Source organism: Akebia trifoliata, chromosome 15 (genome assembly GCF_017979445.1).
Source record: "Akebia trifoliata isolate Shusen 1 chromosome 15, ASM1797944v1, whole genome shotgun sequence".
NCBI classification, from domain to species: Eukaryota; Viridiplantae; Streptophyta; class Magnoliopsida; order Ranunculales; family Lardizabalaceae; genus Akebia; species Akebia trifoliata.
Window position 1 is genome coordinate 25833241 of NC_141389.1, and position 27148 is coordinate 25860388.

Here is a 27148-nt window from a genome sequence, read left to right on the forward strand (position 1 = left end):
TCTTCAACCAATTTGTAATTTTATAATTAATTAACGAGAGAGAGAGAGAATAAAAACAAGTTAAAAAAAAAAAAGGTAAAACAAGCAGTCAAGAAGACTGAAGCAGAGAAAAAGAGAAGAACGCATCTTTCTTCCTGGATTTTATTATATGTTCTTCGATTGAAAGCTGTAAATCCTGAGTCCAGACCGTCGAAAGATCAGAGTCGAGGAAAACTCGTTGTTTCTTCTACCTCACCTACTCCAATTCTGCTTCTTAACCAGCTTTTTAAAACCTCTTTATGAAGAACAAATCCAAGAGAAAAAACAGAGAAGTAAACCTCAAAAAGATCGATTTTTTCAAAGACCTAAAGTGAAAGAAGAGATGGGTATACCTTTCGATGATGTGGTTGTCGTCAGGAGATCAGAAAAACTAGGTGACCCAAGCGTGATCACTGTAAATTGCCCAGACAAGACAGGCTTGGGTTGTGATCTCTGTCGAATAATTCTGTTTTTTGGGTTGAGCATTGTGAGAGGAGGTAAGAGAAAAGAAATGGTTCTTCTAATTTTCTTTGGATTTGTCAAATTTTGGTGGGGTTTTGAAATTTTTTGTTTGGGTTTTGTTTGATTTTGTGGTGAAGATGTTTCGACTGATGGGAAATGGTGCTACGTTGTGTTTTGGGTGGTTGGGAAACCCACTACAAGGTGGAATTTGTTGAAGAAGAGGTTGGTGGAGGTGTGTCCTCCGTGTTCTTCGACTTCAGAGATTTACTCTTATAGGTTGGAGTCTCAGCCACCGAAACCTCCAGATGTTTTTCTCTTGAAGTTCTTTTGTCATGATCGAAGAGGGATCTTGCATGGTGAGATCTTATTTTCTTCTTCTTCTTCTTCTTTTTTATTTATTTATTTATTTAGAAAAAACATATAAAAAAAGGAGATATGGGGATTTTGCATCTTCTAAAGAGTTCTATTTGTGATTTATTTTTATTTTTTTTGTTATAGAGTTGAGATTTGTTATTTTTTTATCTTTTCATCTTGACTTTTATTGGGCTTATAGGTCTCCATTAGTTTGCTAAGTTTGCATCTCAGACGGGTCTTTTGTGGGATTTTGCATCTCTAATGGATATTTATCATGTTTTGTAGAGTTGAAAATTTTGATTTATTTATTTATTTATCTTATGTTCTTAAGATTTATTGGACTTATGGGTCTCCATTAGTTTGCAAAATCTGCATCTCTAATGGGTCTTGTATTGTATGGATTTTGCATCTTTAATGGATTTTGTCATGTTTGATTTCATTTTTTTGAGGATGGGTCTTTAATTTTATTATTATTATTATTTCTTTTTTGTTTTTAGGTCTTTAATTTTTATTTATGGAGGAATTTTGGCAGATGTGACAGAGGTTCTTTGTGAGCTTGAGCTTACAATAAGGAGAGTAAAGGTATCTATTACACCAGATGGGAGAGTGATGGACCTGTTCTTTGTAACAGACACAAGGTATATCTTACATTCTGTGCAATTTCTTTTTCTTCTTTTCTAAAATATAGCAATATATTTTGCTCATTTTACTTTGAATTTTCTTAATTTCTTGCATTTATTAGTGAAATTCATGTTATCTATTGTGATTACTAGCATACCCAAATAAAATTAAGTTAATTATTGAAGACTACGAGAAATTTGAAGAGGCAAGCCTCATCTTGTTGTAACTACTGAGAACTTACTCCCATGGACATCCTATGTTGTTTATTCACCACGACTCGTGCACACAAGATGACGGTAGGACTCTTTTCTCACTGCCCATCTCACATGGATAACTCAAGGTAGGATTAGTTTGGAATGCTCCTGTAATACAATTTATTGCCACTTTGGTTGGTTTCTTAGTGAGTTGTTATTGCAGAGAAATAAGTAGGGACCATGGGAGTTCCTAGGGCATGTTCTTTAATCAAATGAATTTTTTTTAGCATTAGGGGATTCCTTTTTGCTTATTATTCCTTGTGTGAATGGGTATCTGTTGTGAACTCAAAAAGTGGAACCCTATGGCTATGCATAATGAGATTGAGACCGTGCACCATAGATCCAATCCAAATGTGGAGATTGGGGCACTTGTTGATGTAAATGTTTTCTAAGATGTGTGAGGTGTATGCCTTGAGACACATATCAAGGCTAGGCTTCTTAAAAACACCTCGAGGCTCAAAGAAGAAATATGAAAACGATTGAAGCACAAGCCTTGGTGTGAGGCATGTGAATTTTGGGAGGCATATGTCTCACAATTAATTTTCGGTATTTTTTTACTTCTTTCTTCTCATCTTCAATTTTTTGTTGGTCCTGGCATGCAACATAATTGGAGCATTTAGAAATAATATTTGAATATGAATATTAATATATGAAAAGAATGTTGTGAAATTGATTTTACTCATAAATTTGTGTAATATTTAGTTTTGTGCAACGAAATTTTATAAATGGTATTAAGACCAGCTATGCTTTGTGGAGTTGAATGTTGGGTAGACAAGAAGCATCATGGTAATGAATTGAGTGTAACATAGATGTAAAAGTAACTTTAAATATTCTTGCCTGATTTCAAATAGTCTTTGATAATTTTCTTCATATTCTTCATTTCTTGGTCTATTTTCTCTAATATAAGACGTGTATATTGTATAATTCTTGATAATACATTTTCAGAATTTCTAGTCTTTCTTTTTTGTTATAATTGTAACGAGGCATCATAAACGAGATAAAACTGATAAAAGTAAATAGAACAAACTATTAAACAGGCTTGTTTATAAAGACTTGCTTACAAAGATAACTTACTTACAAAGATAGAATAAGGAAAAGCTGGAAAATACTGACTAAAAGTTTGAAAATTGAAAGATTACCTAAATAGTTTTTCTTTTCTGGAGATGGTGGAAAAGAGTGATCGGTTTCGTGACTTAGGATGGTTAGCTGAAAGGTTGGTTCAAAGGTTTCTTTTCTCAGAAGTTTTCTCGGATGCCTTCAAGTGAAGTTTTCTTTTCCTTTTATAGAACATGGACTTGAAACAAATTATTTTAAGTCCGAATAGTTTTTTGGTTTGGAGTTTGACACTTGGCTCTTGCTTAAGGATTGTCTTTTTGAAAGTAAGATAATGGGATTTTCTTTTTGAAAGTAGGATATTCTTTTGACAGGATAAGCTTATGAGATCAATTTTTGAGGGACATAAAGTTTGATGGGATTAGGATGGATGGATAGGTTAATAGGTGTGTCTCGGACAGGTGGCTTGTTTTCTCCAGAGAAGACACTATTTAAATATTCCTTCTTATCTCTAACAGCACATGGGCGGCTGCCTTTGGGTGGTTTCCCACTAGAGATAATTATGTCGACAAAACTTGACCTTTGATGACTTGATTTTCTTGAAGGTTCTTGAAGATATAACAAAGACTCAATTATTGTTAATGACTTGACTTGACTTTTGACTTTCTTGAAGGTTCTTGAAGAGATAATAATAATATCTTGACAAAGATTAATGCTGTTGATATTCTCTTGATGGGTCTTGAACATTCTTGACTGTTGGTCTTGTTGACTTTCTTGGACGTCTCTTCTCATAATTCTGGAAAATGGCATGGAGGAAGGATGCCTTCACAATCATCTTCATTGAGGGGTGTGAAGTCTTCATAAGGATCTTCATCTTCATCTACTTGAGACAGTGCTTCTAGTAAATGCTTGCGCATTTCAACTTTTGAAGAGGCTCCTGCTAGTTTGGATTGCAATTGTGACTTGGATAAAGGGAAATCTGAAGAGCTTGGTGCAGTTATTCTTGACTGTTGAGGATGACTGTGTAACCATGCTGTTACACCAGCTTTAGTGGCCTTGTCGAATTGTAGATTTACCCACCATTTAACTTTGAATTTCCTGAAAAATGCTGGTAATGGATGAAATTGAGATATTGAACCTATGCAATATTCCCAGCAACAAATCCATGCTAGGGAAAATTGAGAAAAAAATGTTAAAAGATTGGGAGTTTGACTTAAATGTTCTGGTGCCATGAAATTCTGGATGAAATACTGGAATCCTTCTTGTACTGGTGCAGGGAGAATGGCTGGGATTGGTCCGTATTGGTTCCACCAGTCAGCAAACCAATTTGAAAATTGGATCTTGATTTGGTTATTGAATAGGAAAAACCAAGAATGGTTGTATTGATCATTTTGGAAGGTGAAGGTATTGAACCAGGCCTTTTGGTAGTCCCAGTAATTGTAATACTGAGGATTGAAAGATTGGGAGAATTTCTTCATAGTATTGGGATTTTGTCCCCAGGTTGTGAGGGTGAGTATCTTTAAGATTTGACATTTAGAGTGAGAAATTCTATTAGGATCATTTTTATTGTTTGTTCACATGTTTTTATTGTATAGTCTGTTTTGGTGAGGAAATTCCCTTTTGTATAAATGTTTTTGATTAGGACTTTTGGTATATTCCAATCATGTAAACTTGTTTTAATATCTGTAATAGAATTTTCTTCAATATTCAAGACATCTGGGTTTTCTGGATCTGAACTATGCTTTCCAGAAATAAATTTGACTAAGGAATTCATAGTAACTTCACAAGATAAATTTTTCGGACTGTCAACGATTTATTCCAAAAAAAACGGCTCAACTGGCCAACAAGAGGGATACGCGACTTAGGTCAGACGAAAATTTTCAAATGAATCTACTGGAATTACTTTGTCAAACTAATCTCTTGAAAATAACATGAAACAAGTTTGGAAGTACTATTATGAACACATAAATGAAACAAAGAAACAAATCCCTTTCTTTATATGGTACAATAAATATTTCAAGAAACCAATACAAAAAGAAATTGATGTCATAAAGTCAAATCTATGGGATGTTCCCAGATTAGGACAAATAGAATCTGTACACCCTCCGCCAATAAATGAAATAGTAATTCCAGTAGATAAAGATACAGTAATAGGATCACCCTATAAGACAATAACAATCAAAGATTTAGACTTGGTATCTACAAGAAAAGACATAGATAATGTAATGAAACAAAATAATTATACAAACAGATATCTCAATTCAATTGGAGAACAATTAACAAGAATAGAAAACAATTATACAAAACCCACAGAAGTAAAACAAACACCTGTGATAGATCAATCAAAAAACAAGACTCCCCTATTTACCCCATATGAAATACCAGAAAAACTATGGATAACAATTTCAGATAAGCAAGAAATGTTACAAGAAATAAGCGAAAAATTAGCCAAGTTAAACTTAAGAAAAGGTAAAGAAATTACAGTGGTAAATAAAATATCAGGGTCAGAAATAGAAACAAGTTCCTCAGAGGAAGATGAAGAACAAAAATATACAACAAAAGATCTAGATCAAATCTCAAATCAATTCCAAGATGAAGTCAATATGGCCTCTACCATCCATAGAGCAAGAATCAGACCTAATTTGCCAAATTATTATAGTAGACCTACACCACTAGACATAGGATACGAAGAGAGAAACATGATGACCCAATCGGTATATGATGGAAAATCCTTATATGAATGGAACATAGATGGCTTAACAGAATACAATATTATAGGTTTACTACAAGAAATGACTATGGTTGGCACAGCTGCACAACCATATGCATCAGATCACCAGATAGCTCAAAGATTAGTGTCAGGATTTACGGGCCAATTAAAAGGATGGTGGGATCATTATGTCACCGAAGAACAAAGAAACTTCATTCTTACCAAAAATAAAACAATTGAAACAGGAATCCTAATAAAAAATGAACAAGGTCAAGACATAGGAGATGCTTGTCAATACCCTCATACTAGCCATAACAAGACATTTTATAGGAGACCCAGATCCATATAGAGATAGAACCTCAGAGCTATTAACAAATCTCAGATGTCCAAAATTCCATGATTTCCGATGGTACAAAGATGTCTTTCTTACCAAAGTAATGCAAAGAACAGATTGTGTACAAGGTTTCTGGAGAGAAAAATTCCTTTCAGGATTACCTACACTTTTTGCAGAAAAGGTTCGTACAAGAATTAAATCCCAAAACAATGGCACAATTCCATATGATAACCTCACCTATGGACACCTCATAGCTTATATACACTCAGAAGGACTCAAACTCTGTAATGATCTTAGGCTCCAAAACAAATTAAAACAAGATAGATACTCCTCCAGAAAAGAACTAGGTCAATTCTGTGAACAGTGTGGCCTCCCTCCACCTTTCCAATCTTCTCCTTCCAAACTCTCCAAACGTTCAAAATCTTTTCGCCCCCGATATAGTAATAGATACAAGGATGAAAACAAAAACAAACCAAAACAATCTTATTATAAGAAAACTCCTAAGCAACAGAAGAAGAAACCTTTTGAACGTTTCAAACAAGCAAACCAAAAGAAAAAGATACCTACATGTTTCAAATGTGGAAAAGTAGGACATTACAAGAATCAATGTAAAGTAAAGCAAAAAAATAAATGAGCTAGAAATAGACAAAGATTTAAAGGAACAATTAGAAAACTTGATGATAAATTCTGATTACAATAACACTAGTGGTAGCCAAGAAGAGACAGTTGAAGAGATAACACCAAGCTCTAGTGAACAAGATGAAACAAAACATTCACTACAATTTTGTAATACAACTTGTAAGTGTAAGTCAATAAATACCTTGACCAGAGAACAAAAAGTATTATTTGACTACATAGACAAGATACAAGACCCAGAATTACAAAAATGATATCTACTACAATTAAGAGAAACAATAAAGAAAGAAGATACAAAACCCCCAGACTTTCAAGGATATAATCTTCAGGAAATATTCAAGAGGATTAAAACACCAGAAAAGGAAGTAACAATTCAAGACTTGCAAAGAGAAGTAAACCAGATCAAGAAAGAGATAAAAAGATTACACATCATAAATAAAGGACAACAAGAACAGATAGATCTCTTGAATTTTAACAAGCTAAAACAAAAAGAAGTAATACAAGAAGAAGAACAAACAGAAGAACAACATTTTATTCAGATAATCAACAAAATCCAATATCAAAAGTGGTTTGTTAACATTGAGTTAGTAATAAATAGAGAGTTTACCATAACAATTGTTGCCTTAATAGACTCAGGAGCAGATTTAAACTGTATACAAGAAGGGATAATACCAACAAAGTACTTTGAAAAAACTACAGAAGGAGTGTCAACAGCAGATGGTTCAAGTTTAAAAATAAAATATAAACTAACAAATGTCCATGTCTGTAACCAAGGAATCTGTATAAATACCCATTTTATTCTAGTAAAAAATCTAACAAAATTTGTAATATTAGGAACACCCTTTTTAGCTTTAATTCAACCCTTTACAGTAGATTCAAAAGAAATAAAATCCAGACTGTTAGATCAAGAAGTACATTTTGAATTTATAGAAGAACCCCAAGAGAAAGAACTACATATGATAAAAAACAAGGTTATTACAAAAACTATTAACTTAATAGACAGAAAGAAGAAACAAGTAAAGTTTTTAAAACAAGAAATAAATTCGTTAAAAATCAGAAAACAACTAGAAGACCCAGGATTAAAATTACAAATACAAAAATACAAAGAAAACCTCGAAAAAGAAATATGTTCAAAACTACCAAATGCATTTTGGCATAGAAAACAACATGAAGTTACCCTTCCATATGAACCAGATTTTATTGAAAGAGAAATCAAGACCAAAGTCAGGCTCATTCAAATGAAAAAAGAAGATCTAGAATATTGCAAGAAGGAAATACAAGACCTATTAAAAAAGAACCTAATAAGACCAAGTAATTCTCCTTGGAGCTGTCCTGCATTCTATGTAAGAAAACATTCAGAAATAGAAAGAGGAGCCCCTAGACTAGTAATCAATTATAAACTATTAAACAATGCCCTTAGGTGGATAAGATACCCAATACCTAATAAAAAAGACTTACTAAACAGGTTATATGAAGCCACTATCTTCTCAAAATTTGATATGAAATCAGGATTTTGGCAAATCAAGATAACAGAACAAGATAGGTACAAAACAGCATTCACAGTACCATTTGGACATTATGAATGGAATGTAATGCCATTTGGATTAAAAAATGCCCCCAGTGAATTTCAGAAGATTATGAATGACATATTCAATCCATTTTCAAAATTCATTATAGTTTATATAGATGATGTCCTTATATATTCAAAATCAATAGAACAACATTGGAAACATTTAAAAGCCTTTGTCAATACTATCAAGCTTAATGGACTAGTCATATCAGCCCCAAAAATAGTTTTATTTCAAACTCAAATTAAATTCTTAGGACATAATATTAAAGATGGAACAATAATACCAATAGAAAGGTCACTACAATTTGCAAACAAATTTCCTGACGAAATAAAAGATAAAAAGCAGTTACAAAGATTCCTAGGAAGCTTAAATTATATAAGAGACTTTTACCCCAATCTTCATATCATAGCAAAACCCTTATTTCAAAGACTAAGAAAAAAGACGCCAGAATGGAATAAAGAACACACAGAAGCTGTTAAACAATTAAAAATAAGATTACAAGAATTACCTTGCTTAAACATTCCAGACCCACAATTGTTAAAAATAGTAGAAACTGACGCAAGTGAGATAGGTTATGGAGGAATATTAAAACAAGAAACAGACAAAAAACAAGAACAATTGGTAAGATATACCTCGGGGATATGGAATCCTACACAACAAAAGTATTCTACAATCAAAAAAGAAATCTTGTCCATTGTTTTATGCATCTCTAAATTTCAAGATGATTTACTCAATCAAGAATTTGTTTTAAAAATAGATTGCAAATCAGCAAAGTTTGTTTTAGAAAAAGATGTTAAAAATATTGCTTCAAAACATATTTTTGCAAGATGGCAAGCTATATTATCTATATTATCTATATTTGATTTCAAAATAGAATATATAAAAGGAGAAACTAATTCTATACCAGATTTTCTTACCAGAGAATTTTTGCAAGGAAAACAAGATGAGTGAAAATCCTATAAAACCCAAAACCAAGAATTCATATGCCATGGCAACCGCCACACCAGCATCTACCCCAACCAAGATAACTCCAGTAAATCCTCTTCAATTTGGCTCTCCAAGCAACCTATCAAATAGGTTTCAAGTCTTAGGAACCACAAGTTCAAGTTCAATGAAAACATATTCAACCACCTCCAGTCAAGAACAAGAACCCGGTTCTCCTTTTTCTCTAAGGCCTCAATACATTTACAAGCCCAATTTAAGCCCAATAATGACAATAGAACCAGAATTAGAGAAGTCATGTCCAAAAACAATTGCACAATCAATCTTTGTCAAACCGAACCATTTTATCTCCCCTGTCCATACCAAGACCCAAAAATTTTATGAGTTCATCCTCGTTGACTCAGACTCTGCTCTTATTACCCATACTCCAGACAAAAATGATCCTAATAGAATTTCCCACTCTAAATGCCAAATCTTAAAGATACTCACCCTCACAACCTGGGGACAAAATCCCAATACTATGAAGAAATTCTCCCACCTTTCAATCCTCAGTATTACAATTACTGGGACTACCAAAAGGCCTGGTTCAATACCTTCACCTTCCAAAATGATCAATACAACCATTCTTGGTTTTTCCTATTCAATAACCAAATCAAGATCCAATTTCCAAATTGGTTTGCTGACTGGTGGAACCAATACGGACCAATCCCAGCCATTCTCCCTGTACCAGTACAAGAAGGATTCCAGTATTTCATCCAGAATTTCATGGCACCAGAACATTTAAGTCAAACTCCCAATCTTTTAACCTTTTTTTCTCAATTTTCCCTAGCATGGATTTGCTGCTGGGAATATTGCATAGGTTCAATATCTCAATTTCATCCATTACCAGCATTTTTCAGGAAATTCAAAGTTAAATGGTGGGTAAATCTACAATTCGACAAGGCCACTAAAGCTGGTGTAACAGCATGGTTACACAGTCATCCTCAACAGTCAAGAATAACTGCACCAAGCTCTTCAGATTTCCCTTTATCCAAGTCACAATTGCAATCCAAACTAGCAGGAGCCTCTTCAAAAGCTGAAATGCGCAAGCATTTACTAGAAGCACTGTCTCAAGTAGATGAAGATGAAGATCCTTATGAAGACTTCACACCCCTCAATGAAGATGATTGTGAAGGCATCCTTCCTCCATGCCATTTTCCAGAATTATGAGAAGAGAAGTCCAAGAAAGTCAACAAGACCAACAGTCAAGAATGTTCAAGACCCATCAAGAGAATATCAACAGCATTAATCTTTGTCAAGATATTATTATTATCTCTTCAAGAACCTTCAAGAAAGTCAAAAGTCAAGTCAAGTCATTAACAATAATTGAGTCTTTGTTATATCTTCAAGAACCTTCAAGAAAACCAAGTCATCAAAGGTCAAGTTTTGTCGACATAATTATCTCTAGTGGGAAACCACCCAAAGGCAGCCGCCCATGTGCTGTTAGAGATAAGAAGGAATATTTAAATAGTGTCTTCTCTGGAGAAAACAAGCCACCTGTCCGAGACACACCTATTAACCTATCCATCCATCCTAATCCCATCAAACTTTATGTCCCTCAAAAATTGATCTCATAAGCTTATCCTGTCAAAAGAATATCCTACTTTCAAAAAGAAAATCCCATTATCTTACTTTAAAAAGACAATCCTTAAGCAAGAGCCAAGTGTCAAACTCCAAACCAAAAAACTATTCGGACTTAAAATAATTTGTTTCAAGTCCATGTTCTATAAAAGGAAAAGAAAACTTCACTTGAAGGCATCCGAGAAAACTTCTGAGAAAAGAAACCTTTGAACCAACCTTTCAGCTAACCATCCTAAGTCACGAAACCGATCACTCTTTTCCACCATCTCCAGAAAAGAAAAACGATTTAGGTAATCTTTCAATTTTCAAACTTTTAGTCAGTATTTTCCAGCTTTTCCTTATTCTATCTTTGTAAGTAAGTTATCTTTGTAAGCAAGTCTTTATAAACAAGCCTGTTTAATAGTTTGTTCTATTTACTTTTATCAGTTTTATCTCGTTTATGATGCCTCGTTACAATTATAACAAAAAAGAAAGACTAGAAATTCTGAAAATGTATTATCAAGAATTATACAATATACACATGTCTTATATTAAAGAAAATAGACCAAGGAATGAAGAATATGAAGAAAATTATCAAAGACTATTTGAAATCAGGCAAGAATATTTAAAGTTACTTTTACAATAAAAGGTTTGTTTCAAAATTTGGAGTAGAACTCACTTCTGTTCACAGAATTGACCTAGTTCTTTTCTGGAGGAGTATCTATCTTGTTTTAATTTGTTTTGGAGCCTAAGATCATTACAGAGTTTGAGTCCTTCTGAGTGTATATAAGCTATGAGGTGTCCATAGGTGAGGTTATCATATGGAATTGTGCTATTGTTTTGGGATTTAATTCTTGTACGAACCTTTTCTGCAAAAAGTGTAGGTAATCCTGAAAGGAATTTTTCTCTCCAGAAATCTTGTGCACAATCTGTTCTTTGCATTACTTTGGTAAGAAAGACATCTTTGTACCATCGGAAATCATGGAGTTTTGGACATCTGAGATTTGTTAATAGCTCTGAGGTTCTATCTCTATATGGATCTGGGTCTCCTATAAAATGTCTTGTTATGGCTAGTATGAGGGTATTGACAGCATCTCCTATGTCTTGACCTTGTTCATTTTTTATTAGGATTCCTGTTTCAGTTGTTTTATTTTTGGTAAGAATGAAGTTTCTTTGTTCTTCGGTGACATAATGATCCCACCATCCTTTTAATTGGCCCGTAAATCCTGACACTAATCTTTGAGCTATCTGGTGATCTGATGCATATGGTTGTGCAGCTGTGCCAACCATAGTCATTTCTTGTAGTAAACCTATAATATTGTATTCTGTTAAGCCATCTATGTTCCATTCATATAAGGATTTTCCATCATATACCGATTGGGTCATCATGTTTCTCTCTTCGTATCCTATGTCTAGTGGTGTAGGTCTACTATAATAATTTGGCAAATTAGGTCTGATTCTTGCTCTATGGATGGTAGAGGCCATATTGACTTCATCTTGGAATTGATTTGAGATTTGATCTAGATCTTTTGTTGTATATTTTTGTTCTTCATCTTCCTCTGAGGAACTTGTTTCTATTTCTGACCCTGATATTTTATTTACCACTGTAATTTCTTTACCTTTTCTAAGTTTAACTTAGCTAATTTTTTGCTTATTTCTTGCTTATCTGGAATTGTTATCCATAGTTTTTCTGGTATTTCATATGGGGTAAATAGGGGAATCTTGTTTTTTGATTGATCTTTCACAGGTGTTTGTTTTACTTCTGTGGGTTTTGTATAATTGTTTTCTATTCTTGTTAATTGTTCTCCAATTGAATTGAGATATCTGTTTGTATAATTATTTTGTTTTATTACATTATCTATGTCTTTTCTTGTAGATACCAAGTCTAAATCTTTGATTGTTATTGCCTTATAGGGTGATCCTATTACTGTATCTTTATCTACTGGAATTACTATTTCATTTATTGGCGGAGGGTGTACAGATTCTATTTGTCCTAATCTGGGAACATCCCATAGATTTGACTTTATGACATCAATTTCTTTTTGTATTGGTTTCTTGAAATATTTATTGTACCATATAAAGAAAGGGATTTGTTTTTTTGTTTCATTTATGTGTTCATAATAGTACTTCCAAACTTGTTTTTGAAAGTTTTCTGATCTTTCTTCAAATTCTATTTTTTCTTTTGAAAGGAGATATTCTATTTCTATTTGAGGAATGTTTGGTTTAAATTCTATTTTTTCTATTACATGAATTTGGGGTAAGTCATCCTGCATTTGTGACTGTGTAGGGGAAGAATTGGGAGATTGAATATTTAATTTTCTAGGGTCATGATAATATGCTGCTGGAATTGTTTCATCTTTGATTCCTTTGAGCTTTAGATCTTTGCTAGTAGAGGCTCTACTTAAGGATGTTCTTGCTGGGATTAAATTTCCTGTTTGGGCATGTTTAGCAAAAGTCGATCACAACCATAGTTAGAAGAAATATTTAAGTTTAAGATCCTAAAAGAGAGAGAAAGGCTCAAATGAAAAATAATAATATTTTATATTATTATTAATTTAGGGGATTAAAATTTGGAATTCAATTATGCGAATTTGAAACTTGAAATTTTGGGGTATATGGTGGATGCCTTGATTTTTTATTTTAGTTTAATGTTATTATTTTTTAGATGGTTTTGGCATGTTCAATGAAAGCAGATTACAGCCCTAGTTAGAAGGAATATACAAGTTGAAGGTTCTAAAAGAACGAGAGGAAGGCCTCAATGAACATGGATTGAGATAGTGAAAACACGTATGAACATACTTTCAATAATAATAGACATGGCTCTGGACAAACTGGGGAACAAGATTCATTAACCCGACCCTAAATCTTTGGGACAAGGCTCTGATGATTATGGATATTCAATGTTTATATATGTTATATGCAAGCGAGGCTTATGCCTTATGTTGTGAGGCTTATGCTTCTAGTGCTCGCATCACACTTCAATTTCCAAAAATATTGGTCAAGGTCACAATCATGAGTTTTGGGCTATGGGTGTAAAATCTTGATCGTGAGATCTAAACTAGATGGCACACATAGGGAGTATGGGCTTCGAGATGGTAAAAATCAACATCACTAGCTTGTGGAAATGTTGCAAACAAACCTACTTACAAGGGAAAAACTCGTGGTAGATGATCAATGAGGGTATCAAGTAGGTGGATCTTGATGAGCAAGAATATTGATATGAGAAAGCAAGGCTTAAAAGTTATCACTTATAGAATTGATCTTACTAAAGTTCATGGACTTGGAAATTCCTAAAGGGACTTGAAATGCTTTGGAATGGATGTGCTCTCATAAAAAATACCACTAGACTATTGTATCCAAGGATCAAGATCTATGTGATGAAGCAAGGAGAATCAACGATCTTGGGATACTTAATGATGATGAAACAAACGTGTTTGGAGCAATGTCAACTTGATTAATAAAGCAACATTTCAAAGTCAAAGCTTTGAAGGTTGTTAATTCATGGGTCCAGACTTTTCCAGGAAGTGACAAGTTTGTTAGTTGGCTTACATAACCAATTATTGCAGAGCTTGAAAATCTCTTTATGAATCAAGAGCAACTTGTGCTTCGGCCATACAAATGACACTCAAAGTGACAAATTAGTCATTGGTATGATTGTGAGGGATAACAAGAGGAAAGGAAATTGAAAACAACAATAACCATCAATTGATGGGGTGATAGCATAGGGACACAAATTTCCAACTTTTTGAAAAAGTCGTGATTAGTCTATGACTTTTAGTTGGGGATTTAATTCTGATTAATTCGTAAAGTTTTGAAAAAATTACGTTTTTTAAAATCGTAATTTGCGAATTAATCGCAAAGTTTTGAGTTGAACAATATTATGGTTTTGTAATATTATTTAACAGAAACCTAACTTAAAATTGTTGCATTTTTATTACAAAAACTCCATTGGAGTTCTGACAATTCCAAGGAAACCGTACTTTATTAAGTTTGTTACTCATCAAACCTTTATCAAGTTTGTTAGTTAACAAACCTTTGAGTGGGATTCACGTCATTTTAAAAGATTAAATACCTATAATACCTTAAATTCTTAAAATCAAATACCTGTTATATCCTCTTTTCCTTCTCAAAATCGAATCTCTCAGCTCTTAAAAGATGGACGTCCACCGAGCACCCAAATTTAAAATTAAAATTCAATGGTGAAAAATATTTATTTTTGGAAAGTTCTCGGGTGTTTCAGGTCTATTGAAGCACCCCCTATTTGTCCAATAATTTTCTTGGACAACTCGATGAATCATGTTAGATTTTTGAGAGCTCTTCTGTGTTGCTTTGAGGCTATATCCAAGTTACGCATTAACCTGCAGAAGGGCAATCTTTTTAGTGTGGGAGATGTTCCTGAGATCAAGAGATTGGCTGTGATGATGGGGTGTCAGATTGGTCATCTTCCCTTTATTTAGATCTTCCTTTGGGAGCCCAATTTAATTCCTCAAAGATTTGGGATTCAGTTCTAGAAAGGATTGCGAAAAGATTGAGTTGCTGGAATGCTAAATATCTTTTAAAACGGGGGAAGTTGTTGCTTTTGAAGAGTATCTTGGCAAGTATTCCAACGTATTTTTTATCGCTTTTTTCCATCCCCAAGGTTGTGGAAGATAAAATCGAGAGCCTATTTAGGAACTTTTTTTGGAATGGAAGGCAAAAAAAAAATATCATCTAGTCAATTGGAGGCTTGTTTGTTATAGGGCCCTCCCGAGGACGTGGAGGTGTAATTTTGGGGGAAAAAGAGGGAGTTTGTGGAGAAGAGTGATTGAGTCAAAGTTTGAGAAAAAGATTCCGGTTGGAGTGGTGAGGTTATAGATTCTTATAGGTTTAGTGTGTGGAAATGTATTTTGAAGTTGTCCCATCAATTCATTTAGGAGATTACATTTAGGGTTGGGAGAGGGGATAAGGTAAGGTTTTGGGAAGACAGATGGTGTGGGGTCTGCTTTATCAGTTCAATTCCCTTCCTTATTTTTGGTTTCTTTGAAAATGAATCGAATAGTGATAGAGTGCATGATTTGCAATGGAAATGATCTTGGTTGGGACTTGGGTTTTAGGATAAATTTCAATGATTGAGAAATCAACAAGGTTGCTAATCTTCTAGAGCTTGTCAATTATGTCATCCAGTGGTCAACGAGGAAGATAAGAGAGAGTAGGATGACACTAAGGATGGAAGTTTTTCTGTGAAAGCTTTTCATAATGTCCCCCCCCGCCGCTCGCTCTTACCAACTACGACCATTTGGTTGACTTTGATTCCTTCTATGGTAGCTTTCTTCGTTTGGTTGGCCTCCCTTGATAAGATACTTACATGGGACAATTTTCTGAAAAGATGGTTCCGAGGTCCTAACTTTTGCATTCTTTGTAAATCCAATGGAGAGTTGGGCAATCGTATTCTTATCCATTGCATCTTTGTTGTAGAAATTTGGGCTCATTTCCTCTCTCTTTTCCAATTGGCTTGACTGTACCTTTTGTCTGTTGAGTCCCTCTTTGTTGGGTGGTGTCATAATATTTTCTCTAGCAAGAAAATATTCCTTTGGGCTATCCTTCCTTTTGTCATTGCCTGAGGTATTTGGAAGGAGAGGAACAAACAAGTTTTTCAAGGAAAGGAGAGTTCGTCCAAAATGATGATCTTGGAATCTTGGGTCTTCTCTTTGTATGAAGCAAGTTGAATAAGGAATTTGATGGGGTTTTTCTCGTCTTTAGATGGGCTGAGATTTGTGTTCTATAATTTGGTTGTGTTCTTACTTTTGTTTTATTTGTTGTTTCTTGTTTTAAAGGATCTCCCATCATTTTTCTCTCAATAAAATTTATACTTGTAAAAAAAAAAAGACTTGAAATACTGAACCTAAGGATTCTATAGTTAAATGGTGATACTCATTTTGAAAATGTTGGTTCATATGCAGAGAGAACATGTTAAAAAGACATGAAAAAACACAATTACGAAAAACTTCTACCCTAGAAGGCTTGTCATGGTGTTTTAGACACATAGGTGGTCCCTTCCCATGAAGATGTAATCGCAAGATTTCAAGAACTTTCAAAAAAAAAAAATTAAAATTCATCATTGAATTTTAATTTTAAATTTGGGTGTTCGGTAGTCGTCCATCTTTTAAGAGTTGAGATAATCAATCTTGAGAGGAAAGAGAGGATATAACAGATCTTTTATTTTAAGAATCAAGGGTATAATAGGTATTTAATCGTTTAAAATGACGTGGATCTCACTCAAATGTTTGTTGAGTAACAAACTTGATAAAGTGAGGTTTGATGAGTAACAAAGTTGATAAAGTAGGGTTCCCTTGGAGTTCTGACAACTCCCAAAGGGACTTTTTGTAATAAAAATGCAACAGTTAGGTCTGTCCGGTAAATCTCTCTATTTGATATTATGTTTTATGAAATGCATTTTTATATTTTTCTATTATTATTAATAATATATTTTCAATTTTCTCGATATTTTCCCAACTTGCCAATTTAAACAAATAGGTTGATATATCAATCTAATCAGTTGCTTTTGGATGTAAATAAGTTTATGTGCAATAGTTTACAAATATTTTGCATCAATCAATGGGCAGGAGTGAAGAAGTTGGTAGGGTTTGTGAGTGTTGATGACATATTCTTGTGTTCTAAACCCCCTTTAACCTCTGAGTCACTGATCTCCTTGAAAACAGGCACTAAACATTTTCTTCCTAAAAGAAATTGGTTGAACTTCAAACTTTGTTATGTTGACCACAAAAATGTGGCCATGTGATCATCAATCCACTGTTAATTTGATTGTCTTTTAGTGTCTTTGGACAGGTATTATGATAGTTTTAATACGTTATCTTGTTTTAAAATTACGTTCTTGTGTCCGTGTTGTCTATGATCAGGGAACTTTTGCATACAAAGAAGAGAAAGGAGGATACATACAATCATTTGAAAGCTGTTTTAGGCGATGTAATGCTAAGTTGTGATATAGAATTAGCTCCTCCTGAGATAACTACTTGTTCACAAGGAACCTCTTTTCTCCCTCCAGCGATCACAGAAGAGATGTTTAGCTTAGAGTTGCCTGATAAACACCCAAATGGGTCTTCCACCTTAAACTCTGTTTCGGTCACAACAGACAACTCCCTTAGCCCTTCTCACACACTCATACAAATCTCTTGCCAAGATCACAAAGGCCTTCTCTACGACATCATGCGAACTCTAAAAGATTACAACATCCAGGTAGAGAACACTAACCAACTCATTGTGATGAAAAGTTGATTTGCATCTGTTTCACATAATTTATATATTTCATTTCTTCCGTAATAGTTTTGCCATGTGTCAGGTATCGTATGGGAGATTTTCCACGAAAGGAGGAAGAAATTGTGAGTTGGACTTGTTTGTAATGCAAGTGGATGGGAAAAAAATTGTTGATCCAAGCAAACGGAACGCATTGTGCTCTCGCATGCGGATGGAACTCTTCCGTCCACTTAGAGTGGCTATGGTAAGTAGGGGACCCGATACAGAACTATTGGTTGCAAATCCCGTGGAGTTATCTGGAAGGGGCCGACCTCTCGTGTTCTATGACATCACCCTTGCTCTCAAGATGCTCAACACGTGCATATTCTCGGTACTTTCTGATCTTCCTTTTGTATTTAGTAGTGGTGCAACTTGGCCTAGTTCAAATTGAGAATCGAACCACACCAATAGCTTTGGGGAAATTTATGTTTATATATATATATTGGGAATGCTAATGTCCAATACTTCATGGGGACATTAGCATGGTCCAACAATTTTTTTCCAATAATACCCCTCCTTGTTTTGTCTTTTAGTGACAGACAAGGGTGTGTTGGTCATTTACATAATAAATGCTATGAGCATTTAAGTATTTTGAATTAAATATTTTTTTTTTATAAATACTTTGGCAATCAATGTCAACATAATAAATGCATTTTTAATGGCATAATAAATGTATTTGATGTGTAAAAAACTAATATGCCCTTGTCTTTTTCACTAAAAGACAGAATGAGGAGGGGTATTTCGGGGGAAAAAATGTGTTGGACATTGCTAACATTCCTATGAGGTCTTGTACGTTAGCATTCCCATATATATATATATATATATATATATATATATAATATATATATATATATTCATTAAAAATATTTTACTTCCTCTATATGGAATATTGGCAACCCATAGAACCGAACCAAACTGACCTTAGTTCGATTTGGACTTGTTTGGTAACGTTGGCATTTTGGTTGGTTCTTGTGGAACTAACTTATATCGGTTTGGTTCCAATTTGGCTTCAAACCGAACCAAGTTGCACCCCTAGTATTTAGTTAATAGTATTTGAGCTTATTAATGTTTTTTTTTTCTTTTTCATTTTTATAATGCATCTATGAATATCATCCCCTCTTTTACTCGGAAAAAAAATATAACATGCTGACTGGTGGTTTCAGGCTGAGATTGTGAGGCATGTGATTGGTGATCGAGAGTGGGAAGTTTACAGAATCCTTCTCAATGAAGTGGAAGGCTCATCTGTTCCTTGTAACAAGATTGTTGAAGTTGTGCAAAAGATGTTAATGGGGTGGGAATGATAATAGTTGAGAACACTTCCACTTGGATGGCTGAGGAGCACTTTTCGGTCGAACCACTGTGAAGTTATATACTTGCCTGCTTGGTTCTCTACTAGTAGTCAGGTATTGAATGTAAGATTATGAGATGTATATGTTGTGAAAGGGTGAATTATTTTCGGAAAATTCTACTGTCCAACGAACGGCTGAGATGGGAAGATATCCGTTAGGATTCCATCGAGAAATTGATCCGTAGGAAATGTACGTTGTTGGACCCTAGAAAAGTCTACTGTTTTATCCTATTTTACAGCATATAATGTGGTAACTTGGGGAGATAGATGGGGGTTTCTCTTGACATTGTGTACTTATAAAAGAGAGGAAACTAAAGAAGATTAATGTACATAAATGCGTAATATATCTTAAATATAATGTTATGTATATAGCCATGGGAACTGTTTTACTTTTGACTATAATTTGGTTGTAAGTAATCCATTTAGATGAGGTGCCATATTTGCCAAGTTGTTTCAAGTCTGCTGAGTGTTGATAGCAAGACATGGGTTCAAAGCCTTCTCAAGGGAGTCTCTCTCTCTCTTCCTCCTCCATCTTCCCCTTTGACTTATTCCACTGATGAACATCACAATAGACATCGTTCGGAAGCGAACGTCCATGTCATCTAGGTAGAGAAGTAAGTTTCCAGGTTGGAGTGGTTCCCTCTCACACCTTAATATTCCCATGGGAGATTTTGTTAGAGGGACAAATTTTAAGCAAAAAAAGATCTTCTCCTCTTGTTAAGAAAGTAGGTGCAATTGAAACAAGAAAATGAGTTGAAAAATAAACTGAAGATAACATCCAATCACATAAAGAAATATAGAGATTTTACATGGTTTCTTCAAGATTGAGGTATGTCCATGAATCATATTGATTTTATTATAATAAGAGAAAACTCGCAGTTATAGATTACTCTTTCACTAAAAATAAGAAATATAAATATCTTACAAAATGTAATAAGGATTTTACATAGTGAAATTGTAGAAATACTCTTGAAAAAAATTCTTAGCTGTGGTGTGAAGGCGGGTCTTGGTTACAATCATTACTTTTGTTGAATATTACTATTCTGATCTAATCTTTCAAATGAATGTGTATGGAGAGCGCTTTCGTCACTCAAAAGTGCTTTTGGAGTTTTGGTAACAAAATTGACAAGCACTTCACATAAAACCTTGAAGTAAGAAGTTCCCTACATCAACATTCTATGTTTTTTTTTTTTTTCGCGGGGGGCGGGGGAGGTAAAATATTTCTAAGATCTTAATATAGAGAATCGTGATTTTCTAACTCCCTTCTCTGACAAACTCTCCTGACGTAGCATGTGCATGAACCATAGATTTGTCCCTCGGGATTCACAATTGCACATCTGTATAAATTTGCGCAATTGTGCATCTTGAGAAAAAAATATGATTCATGCACATACCACGTCAGGAGAGTTTGTCAGAAAGAGGGGGGGGGGGGGGGGGGGAGGGGGGGGGGATACTCGCTAAAATATTTCTAAGAGCTTAATATAGAGAGTCGTCTTTTTCTAACTCCTCCCTCTGACAAACTCCCCCCAAACTCGCCTGACGTAACATGTGCATGAACCATATATTTGTCCCTCAGGATTCACAATTGCACATCTCCATAAATTTGCACAATTGTGCATCTCAAGAAAAAAATATGGTTCATGCACATGCCATGTCAGGAGAGTTTGTCAGAGGGGGGAGTCAGAAAATCATTACTCTAATATAAATATCAGAAAGTTCAAAGAAGTTGATTCCTAAAATGAACGTCTTAAATAACCAAATGACTAAATTTCGTAGAAGTGCTTCCATCCAAAGCCCATTGAAAGTGATTTTAGCTTCTTGACGAAGTACCCACTTAATGTAATTTCTTTAATGTAATCTTAAGGACATAGATTCAAAAGAATCTAATACAAAAAAGACAATTAATATAATCTAATTTATATATTTGATGCTAATCTATCACTAAAGATACATGGTTCTTGATAAAACAATGAAATCAATTCGGATTTGGATCGGATCGGATATTATCCGATTTGATCCAATAATTTTAAATATGGATCTTATCCAATTTGACAAGATATTGAACCATCTCAAGATCAATCATGAGATAAGGACCAATGAAAAAGTATTGGGTATTGGGAGAGTATAGCAATGTTCCATTCATGAGATGAGTGGGAATGAGGGATAAAAAGAGTGTGCCACGTGGCATATTTAATTAATAGATTAATTCAGCATTTTTTTTATTTTATTTTCCAAGTGTACAAGGCTTTGTGGTTTACAACAATTATATAAGTGGGAATGACATCAGAACACCAATAATACTCTAATTCAAACTCTTCTTTTTAAAGATTGGAACCATTTGGACTTTGGACATTTATTTTGTCATCAAGACTTTATGGTTTAATTTTAAAGTGTTACATTATGCAGCTTTAACAAATTTTAAAAAGTAAAGAAATTAAAAGTTTACTTTGGGTAGTTAATTGGTTAACTTTAAACTGTTCTTTAAGCAAAAGAATTAGTAATATTTTATGACTAATAGAACTTTTTAATAATAATGTTTTTTTTTTAGATGAACATAATAAAAAAATTATTAAAAACCTAAATTGTAGGTAAAATAACTATACATTTGCATTATTATTTGTATAAAAAAAAAAAAAATTTAAGTTCTTAATGGTACAACCGTGCCCATGTCCAACCCGACCTTAGGCATGAACTCAACCCAAACCCAACCAAGTCGGGTTAGTCCGGTTGTTTTGGTAAGTCGAGGTAATTCATTCCTCATTAATTCTAGGTAATCTAGTATTGAAAGGGTTATATAAAAGTAAAAGAACTTTAAATTTACAATTATTTGTCCTAAAAATGATACATAAAATTATAATCATTGTAAGACAATATGGAATTACACTTAAAGAAAAACATTAATAACGAAACAATTATTTATTTAATGAAAATAATCACACATTATTTTTGACATATAGATGAACAAAAGTGTACATATTGAAATACTTTTAAATTATAACCATATTAAGTTCTGATTCGGACAAATCGGATTGACTGATACATATGCCTGAACCCAACCTGATTTGAGTTGGGCATATTTTTTTTTGTTGTCTGAACCCCAACTAACTATACTCATACTTTATCTAAGGTTGGATTCAACCCAATGGGTTCGGGTTTAACCCGCTCAAGTTGCAGTCCTAATGAAAATTTTAAAAATGATTTTAACTCTGAATAAAAATAATAAATATTGATATTGTTTTGAAAATAATGAGAACTTTAGAAGCCTAGCTACAATGAGTGATGCCTCAAAAGAATTCGAGAAACAAGTTCCCTCTATCTCTGTATCTCTCCAACTATGAGGCTACTCTATCTTTTTCTAGGGCAACACGAAAACAAGAATATATATCAGAGAGCTTGCAACATAGTCCGAAGTCATCAATTAGGAATAGAAAATATAACTCAACACGAGATATTCTTATGGATGAAAAAAATTATAAATTGTACAATCGTGCTAAATATATATATATTTTTTTCTATTATATATCACCATCATCACTTACATTCTCAATACCTTATCCCTACCCATTTTTGGTGGCCAACATAACTTCCACCAAATATTTCATTTGTGGTTGATCTTTGTTGGTAAATTTTCAAATAAGTGCTTTTTTTTAATACTTTTTTTTTTTTTTTTTTCTAATCCATGCAAATGACATTTATTAACTAATAGATGTACATACATCTCCATGCTTTGTTTAATATTTAGAAGATCCACGAAATTCTACCTTGACTTCATTCTACTCTAGAAGACTAACAAAAAATGACTTGAATGCCCTCATCTTCAACCACTACCCCAAATCCATTTTCAACCTCTTGTAGAAAAACCCACCAGCTTCCACTTCCCAAAAATCTTATCTTATTATTGCTATTTGAAAGTAAAGGAGATAGAAACTTGAGGTTGAAGTAACAACTATTTAATCAAGAGGTTGAAGATGAGGGCATGTAGGTCATTCCAGTTAGTCTTCCAGTGTAGACTGAGATCAAAGGAGGTATCTCATCTCCTTTAATGAAGTATATAGTCCATTAAAACCCGCAAAAGCCCATAAAAGGAATCTGGCAAAAATTACCAAAATGGGTCAGTATTCAACATGTTGCCATTGTACAGGTCCGTGACCACTTCAGCCCCACTTCCCGCCACCTCACCACTCAAAGCTCTGACATTTGGCTGTTTTGGTCTGAAATATCCAAAACTCTATTTTTATTCTTTTCTTTTTTTTTTAATATTTATTTACAAATAAATGGAACTTTTTATGTACTTGTCTTTGCCCCCACATTACTGGTCGCATGATACAACTGTAGCTTACCACGAATCTAACCAATCAAAACTCGCCATCTGGTAAAAGTACACGTGTTATGCTGACAGAGAAAGTTAGCTATTTTCTGTCAATTTGACAACAGAAAACTTAGACCTCCTGTGGGACCGACTTTGCTTCTGAGATAGAGAATAAAGAACTTGCCACGTGGCATCTCCATGTTGAATATCATTGTTGAAGAGTAGGGATCGTCGATTAATTGGGTCCCACAAGTTTCTTTGTATATTCGATAAATTGGTAGATGCCACGTGTTCGAGGATCCGAGGGAGTTCACTTACGTCTTTCTCTGCAATAGTGAGAGAGATTTCTGACCATTTGATCGTTTCCGAAAAGGGTAAACGGATGCCGTCTGATATGATGACTGGAACGCATCCAAGGGCTACGGATTCAACCAATCTAGGACTCCATGGGGCCCACCCAAGTGGGCAGAGACAAAATACTGACCTTAGGATCTCTGATTGGTAACCGTCAAACCTATGTCGTTTGAGGTAAAACTTTGGGTGACGATTGAATTTATGCCAGATCACGGACCTTACTGCCCTGAAATAAAAACAAATAAAAAAATGGATATAATTTTTTGTGACGAAAATGCCCTTCTATTCAAATAGTGTAAGATCAACGGCTGTAAGTTCATTAAACGCAACAATTACTTGCTGTAAAATCGTCCACTTATGTTCTTTGGATGAACTTCCATTTTGCCCCTAAAAAACACGAAAATATCCCTTTTGCCATTGTTCGAAGTCAGTTCAAGTGTCGAACGTATACTGTCCGGCGACACGTAAGGGGGTATCAACACGTTCTCTACTTCCTGACACGATGCCGGAATCTGACACCAAACGTCTGTAAAAGAATTGATTTCTTCAAGAACAGAGGAATCCCATCTGCAATCGCAACGTCCTCCTTCAAAAAAAAAAAAAAAAATTTATGAAGATTAATTAAACATTTAAACTCATTAAATTTCGAAATTAAAGGAAAAAAAAATTCTCATAAAAATTCGAACTTTTTGAATTTTGAGACTCACCATGGCGTGAAAACAAGCTCCATAATCATGGGAGGCGACGAACACATGATCTGAACCACTGGTTCGATTCCAAAATGGAAATTTGGAGGAAATAAGTTGTATCGATGATGCTAAAAGACGCCGTGCGTGACCAAGTGAAGGGAACCCATTTACAGTGCTGAAATTACAGGAAACATAAACGGGGACAAAGAAGAAATCTGCTTCCCATGGGTTTAACGTCCGTACTTCGCTACCCATTAAAGCTCTATGAATAGCAACTTCAGCAGCAAATAAATGATTGCTGCAACGCTCGTTTGATAACCAATCGGTATTATATTTCGATGGAAGATCGTAGATATAGATTTTCAAATCGTCCATTAAACCTATAATAAAATTAAGGAAATTGAGAAACCCTGTTGAATTAAAAGAAGAATAATAGAGAAAAGGACAAAAAAATCGAACCTTTAGGAGATAAATTTGTTTTTTGTAAAATTGACGTATTGGTTTCGAACAGAGCACGAGAAACAAAACTGCTTTTGGGGGTTTTAAGGAAAGAAATGGATTTATTGCAGGTACTAATGATATAAGAGGTGAAGAAATAGAGAGAAAGAGAAATCCAGAAAACCCATCTGAAACATTTGAAGTAGAATCTCTTATGATCATGTCTTCCATGTCTGTTGTTTATGAGCTTCATCTTCAAATAAAACCCACTATTTTTTGTTCTTCTTTTGAACTCGACCATCTCATCGAATGCTTTAAGAAAAACCCAGAAGAGATGAGAGAGATTTGGATTGACTTAGTGGTTGAAGATGTGGTTTTCGTTTCTGGTTGACGATGAAGTGAAGATGAAGAAACAATGTAACAGAAACAGAAGAGTTGGAGCTGAGTTGTTGGCGGTTCGTTTTTTTCCTTTTTTTTTTTTTTTTTTAATATTTTCCACAGCCAATTTTTTGAGTGCTCTGATCTTGTACTCCTGCAGTTGGATAACTACATGACCACTGCTTTGTTATTTGAGGCCTTAATCTCATGTTATTTAGGTGTAGGTATGCAGGACTTGGGTTCGCCGGAGAGTGATGAGTTTCGGGGGCTGATATGCCCCCATGGGGAACAAAGTTCCCCGCGAGGCAAAACCTCCGATGTTTTTAACATCCGTATGACTATTGAAGGGTATTTTTGGTATTAAAAAATTCATTGGAAGTCTTAGGACCCTATATATTTACGTTCTCGGGAAAACCCTAAATTATATTGTATTGTTATTGTGACTTCATTAATAAAAAAATTTCATTTCTGCCGGTGGACTGACAATTTTGTCGAATCATATAAATCTTGTTTCTTATGTGATTTGTTCTTCTTTCTTTCTCTTTTACATAGTTTTTGGTGTGTTAATCATCTCGATCGTAGGGTATTTGGGTGCTTCGATGTTTTTCATCCACCATTTCATAATCCTTTGGCTTGAGAATTCTTTCATCACTCACGTCTATAGCTATTAATGGGTGGGCTTGGCCAGAGCGAGGCAAGTTGTATATTCTATGCGTCTAAGTCGACTTAAGTCAAAATGGACCCAAACATGTTTGTTTGATTTTTTCGATTTAAAAAAAAATTAAATTCATTTGAAAAAAATTTTGTATTATTTTTATCAAAATTAGATTCAAATCTCAATCTTAATTATATAAAAAAAAAAAGGTTTAGGGATGGAAAATATAGTTATTATTTTATAAGATATTTTAATTATTTTTTGTTATAAAAATATATACAAAGATTGGGATCCATTGGCTCGTATAGAATGACTTAGGAGAAAACACATGATCCCAATCGTTTGAATACAAAATTCAAGATTTATGCTAATCTTATAACACATATCTCAAAGATATTTATCTCGAGGATAAATTTTAATCTTTGGATTTTGTGTTTAAACGGTTGGGATCTTGACCCTATATAAAAAAATAAAAAAATAAAATCTAAATCCATGTGTTTTTCTAATGAGACATTCCTCATCTGACCTTATAAAAAATAATATATTAATGGCTTAAGCAAGACTAGACAATTTTGTTTTACTGATATATTAGACTTGAACCCATAACATTAGAGTTACTTTATCATGTATCAAACGAATTGAACTATGGGTCTAAACCCAAAAGAGGGAGGGGTGCAACAAGAGAACTTCTCAGGAATATAAATATTTTTTCACAAACCACTTTTCTACTAGTAATCATTAAGTTGGATTAGATATCCTTAGTCCTAACTTGATCCTACCTTTTCGGGGTCAAGATCGAGAACCCTTTTTCGGGTGTGGACCCAATTAGATTAGTGGGCTCAATTGACACTTCTGTTAGAGTATCATGTTATTACGCTCGATATATTATAATAAAGTGGAGAGTAACTCCAAAGCAAATAGGCATATCTACTAGGCCTTTTACAGTAGAGAGTAATTTTGCCTATTCATAGGGTCTTCACTCCAATCATAGGAGCCAAAATGACTCTTCACAATTCATCTAAGATAAAATATTTCACAATTGCCTCATTTTTTACTGCCAACAATTAAAGAGAGAGATTCACTATCTTATTTTGCTTCTCTGACTTACTTTCTTCTCCAAAATATTTTGAAAT

The 27148-nt window shown here is 34.0% G+C and overlaps 2 protein-coding genes across 2 annotated transcripts; one reads left to right on the top strand and one right to left on the bottom strand.

Annotated features, from left to right (window-relative positions):
• The first annotated feature begins 43 nt into the window (after positions 1-43).
• Positions 44-19567, top strand: LOC147384820 (ACT domain-containing protein ACR10-like). The gene is made up of 6 exons (XM_086424736.1): positions 44-515; positions 618-836; positions 1367-1472; positions 17451-17787; positions 17891-18175; positions 19008-19567. The coding sequence occupies exons 1-6, from the start codon at positions 362-364 to the stop codon at positions 19143-19145; spliced, it is 1239 nt and encodes a 412-aa protein (XP_086280862.1). The 5' UTR covers positions 44-361; the 3' UTR covers positions 19146-19567.
• Positions 19568-22749: 3182 nt separating this feature from the next.
• On the bottom strand, positions 22750-25543 carry LOC147384821 (putative glucuronoxylan glucuronosyltransferase IRX7). Its single transcript, XM_086426640.1, is given in 5 exon segments — positions 22750-24081; positions 24192-24357; positions 24360-24441; positions 24563-24924; positions 25004-25543. Coding segments are annotated over 5 exon segments (1374 nt in total). The 5' UTR covers positions 25284-25543; the 3' UTR covers positions 22750-23597.
• Between the last annotated feature and the right edge of the window lie 1605 nt (positions 25544-27148).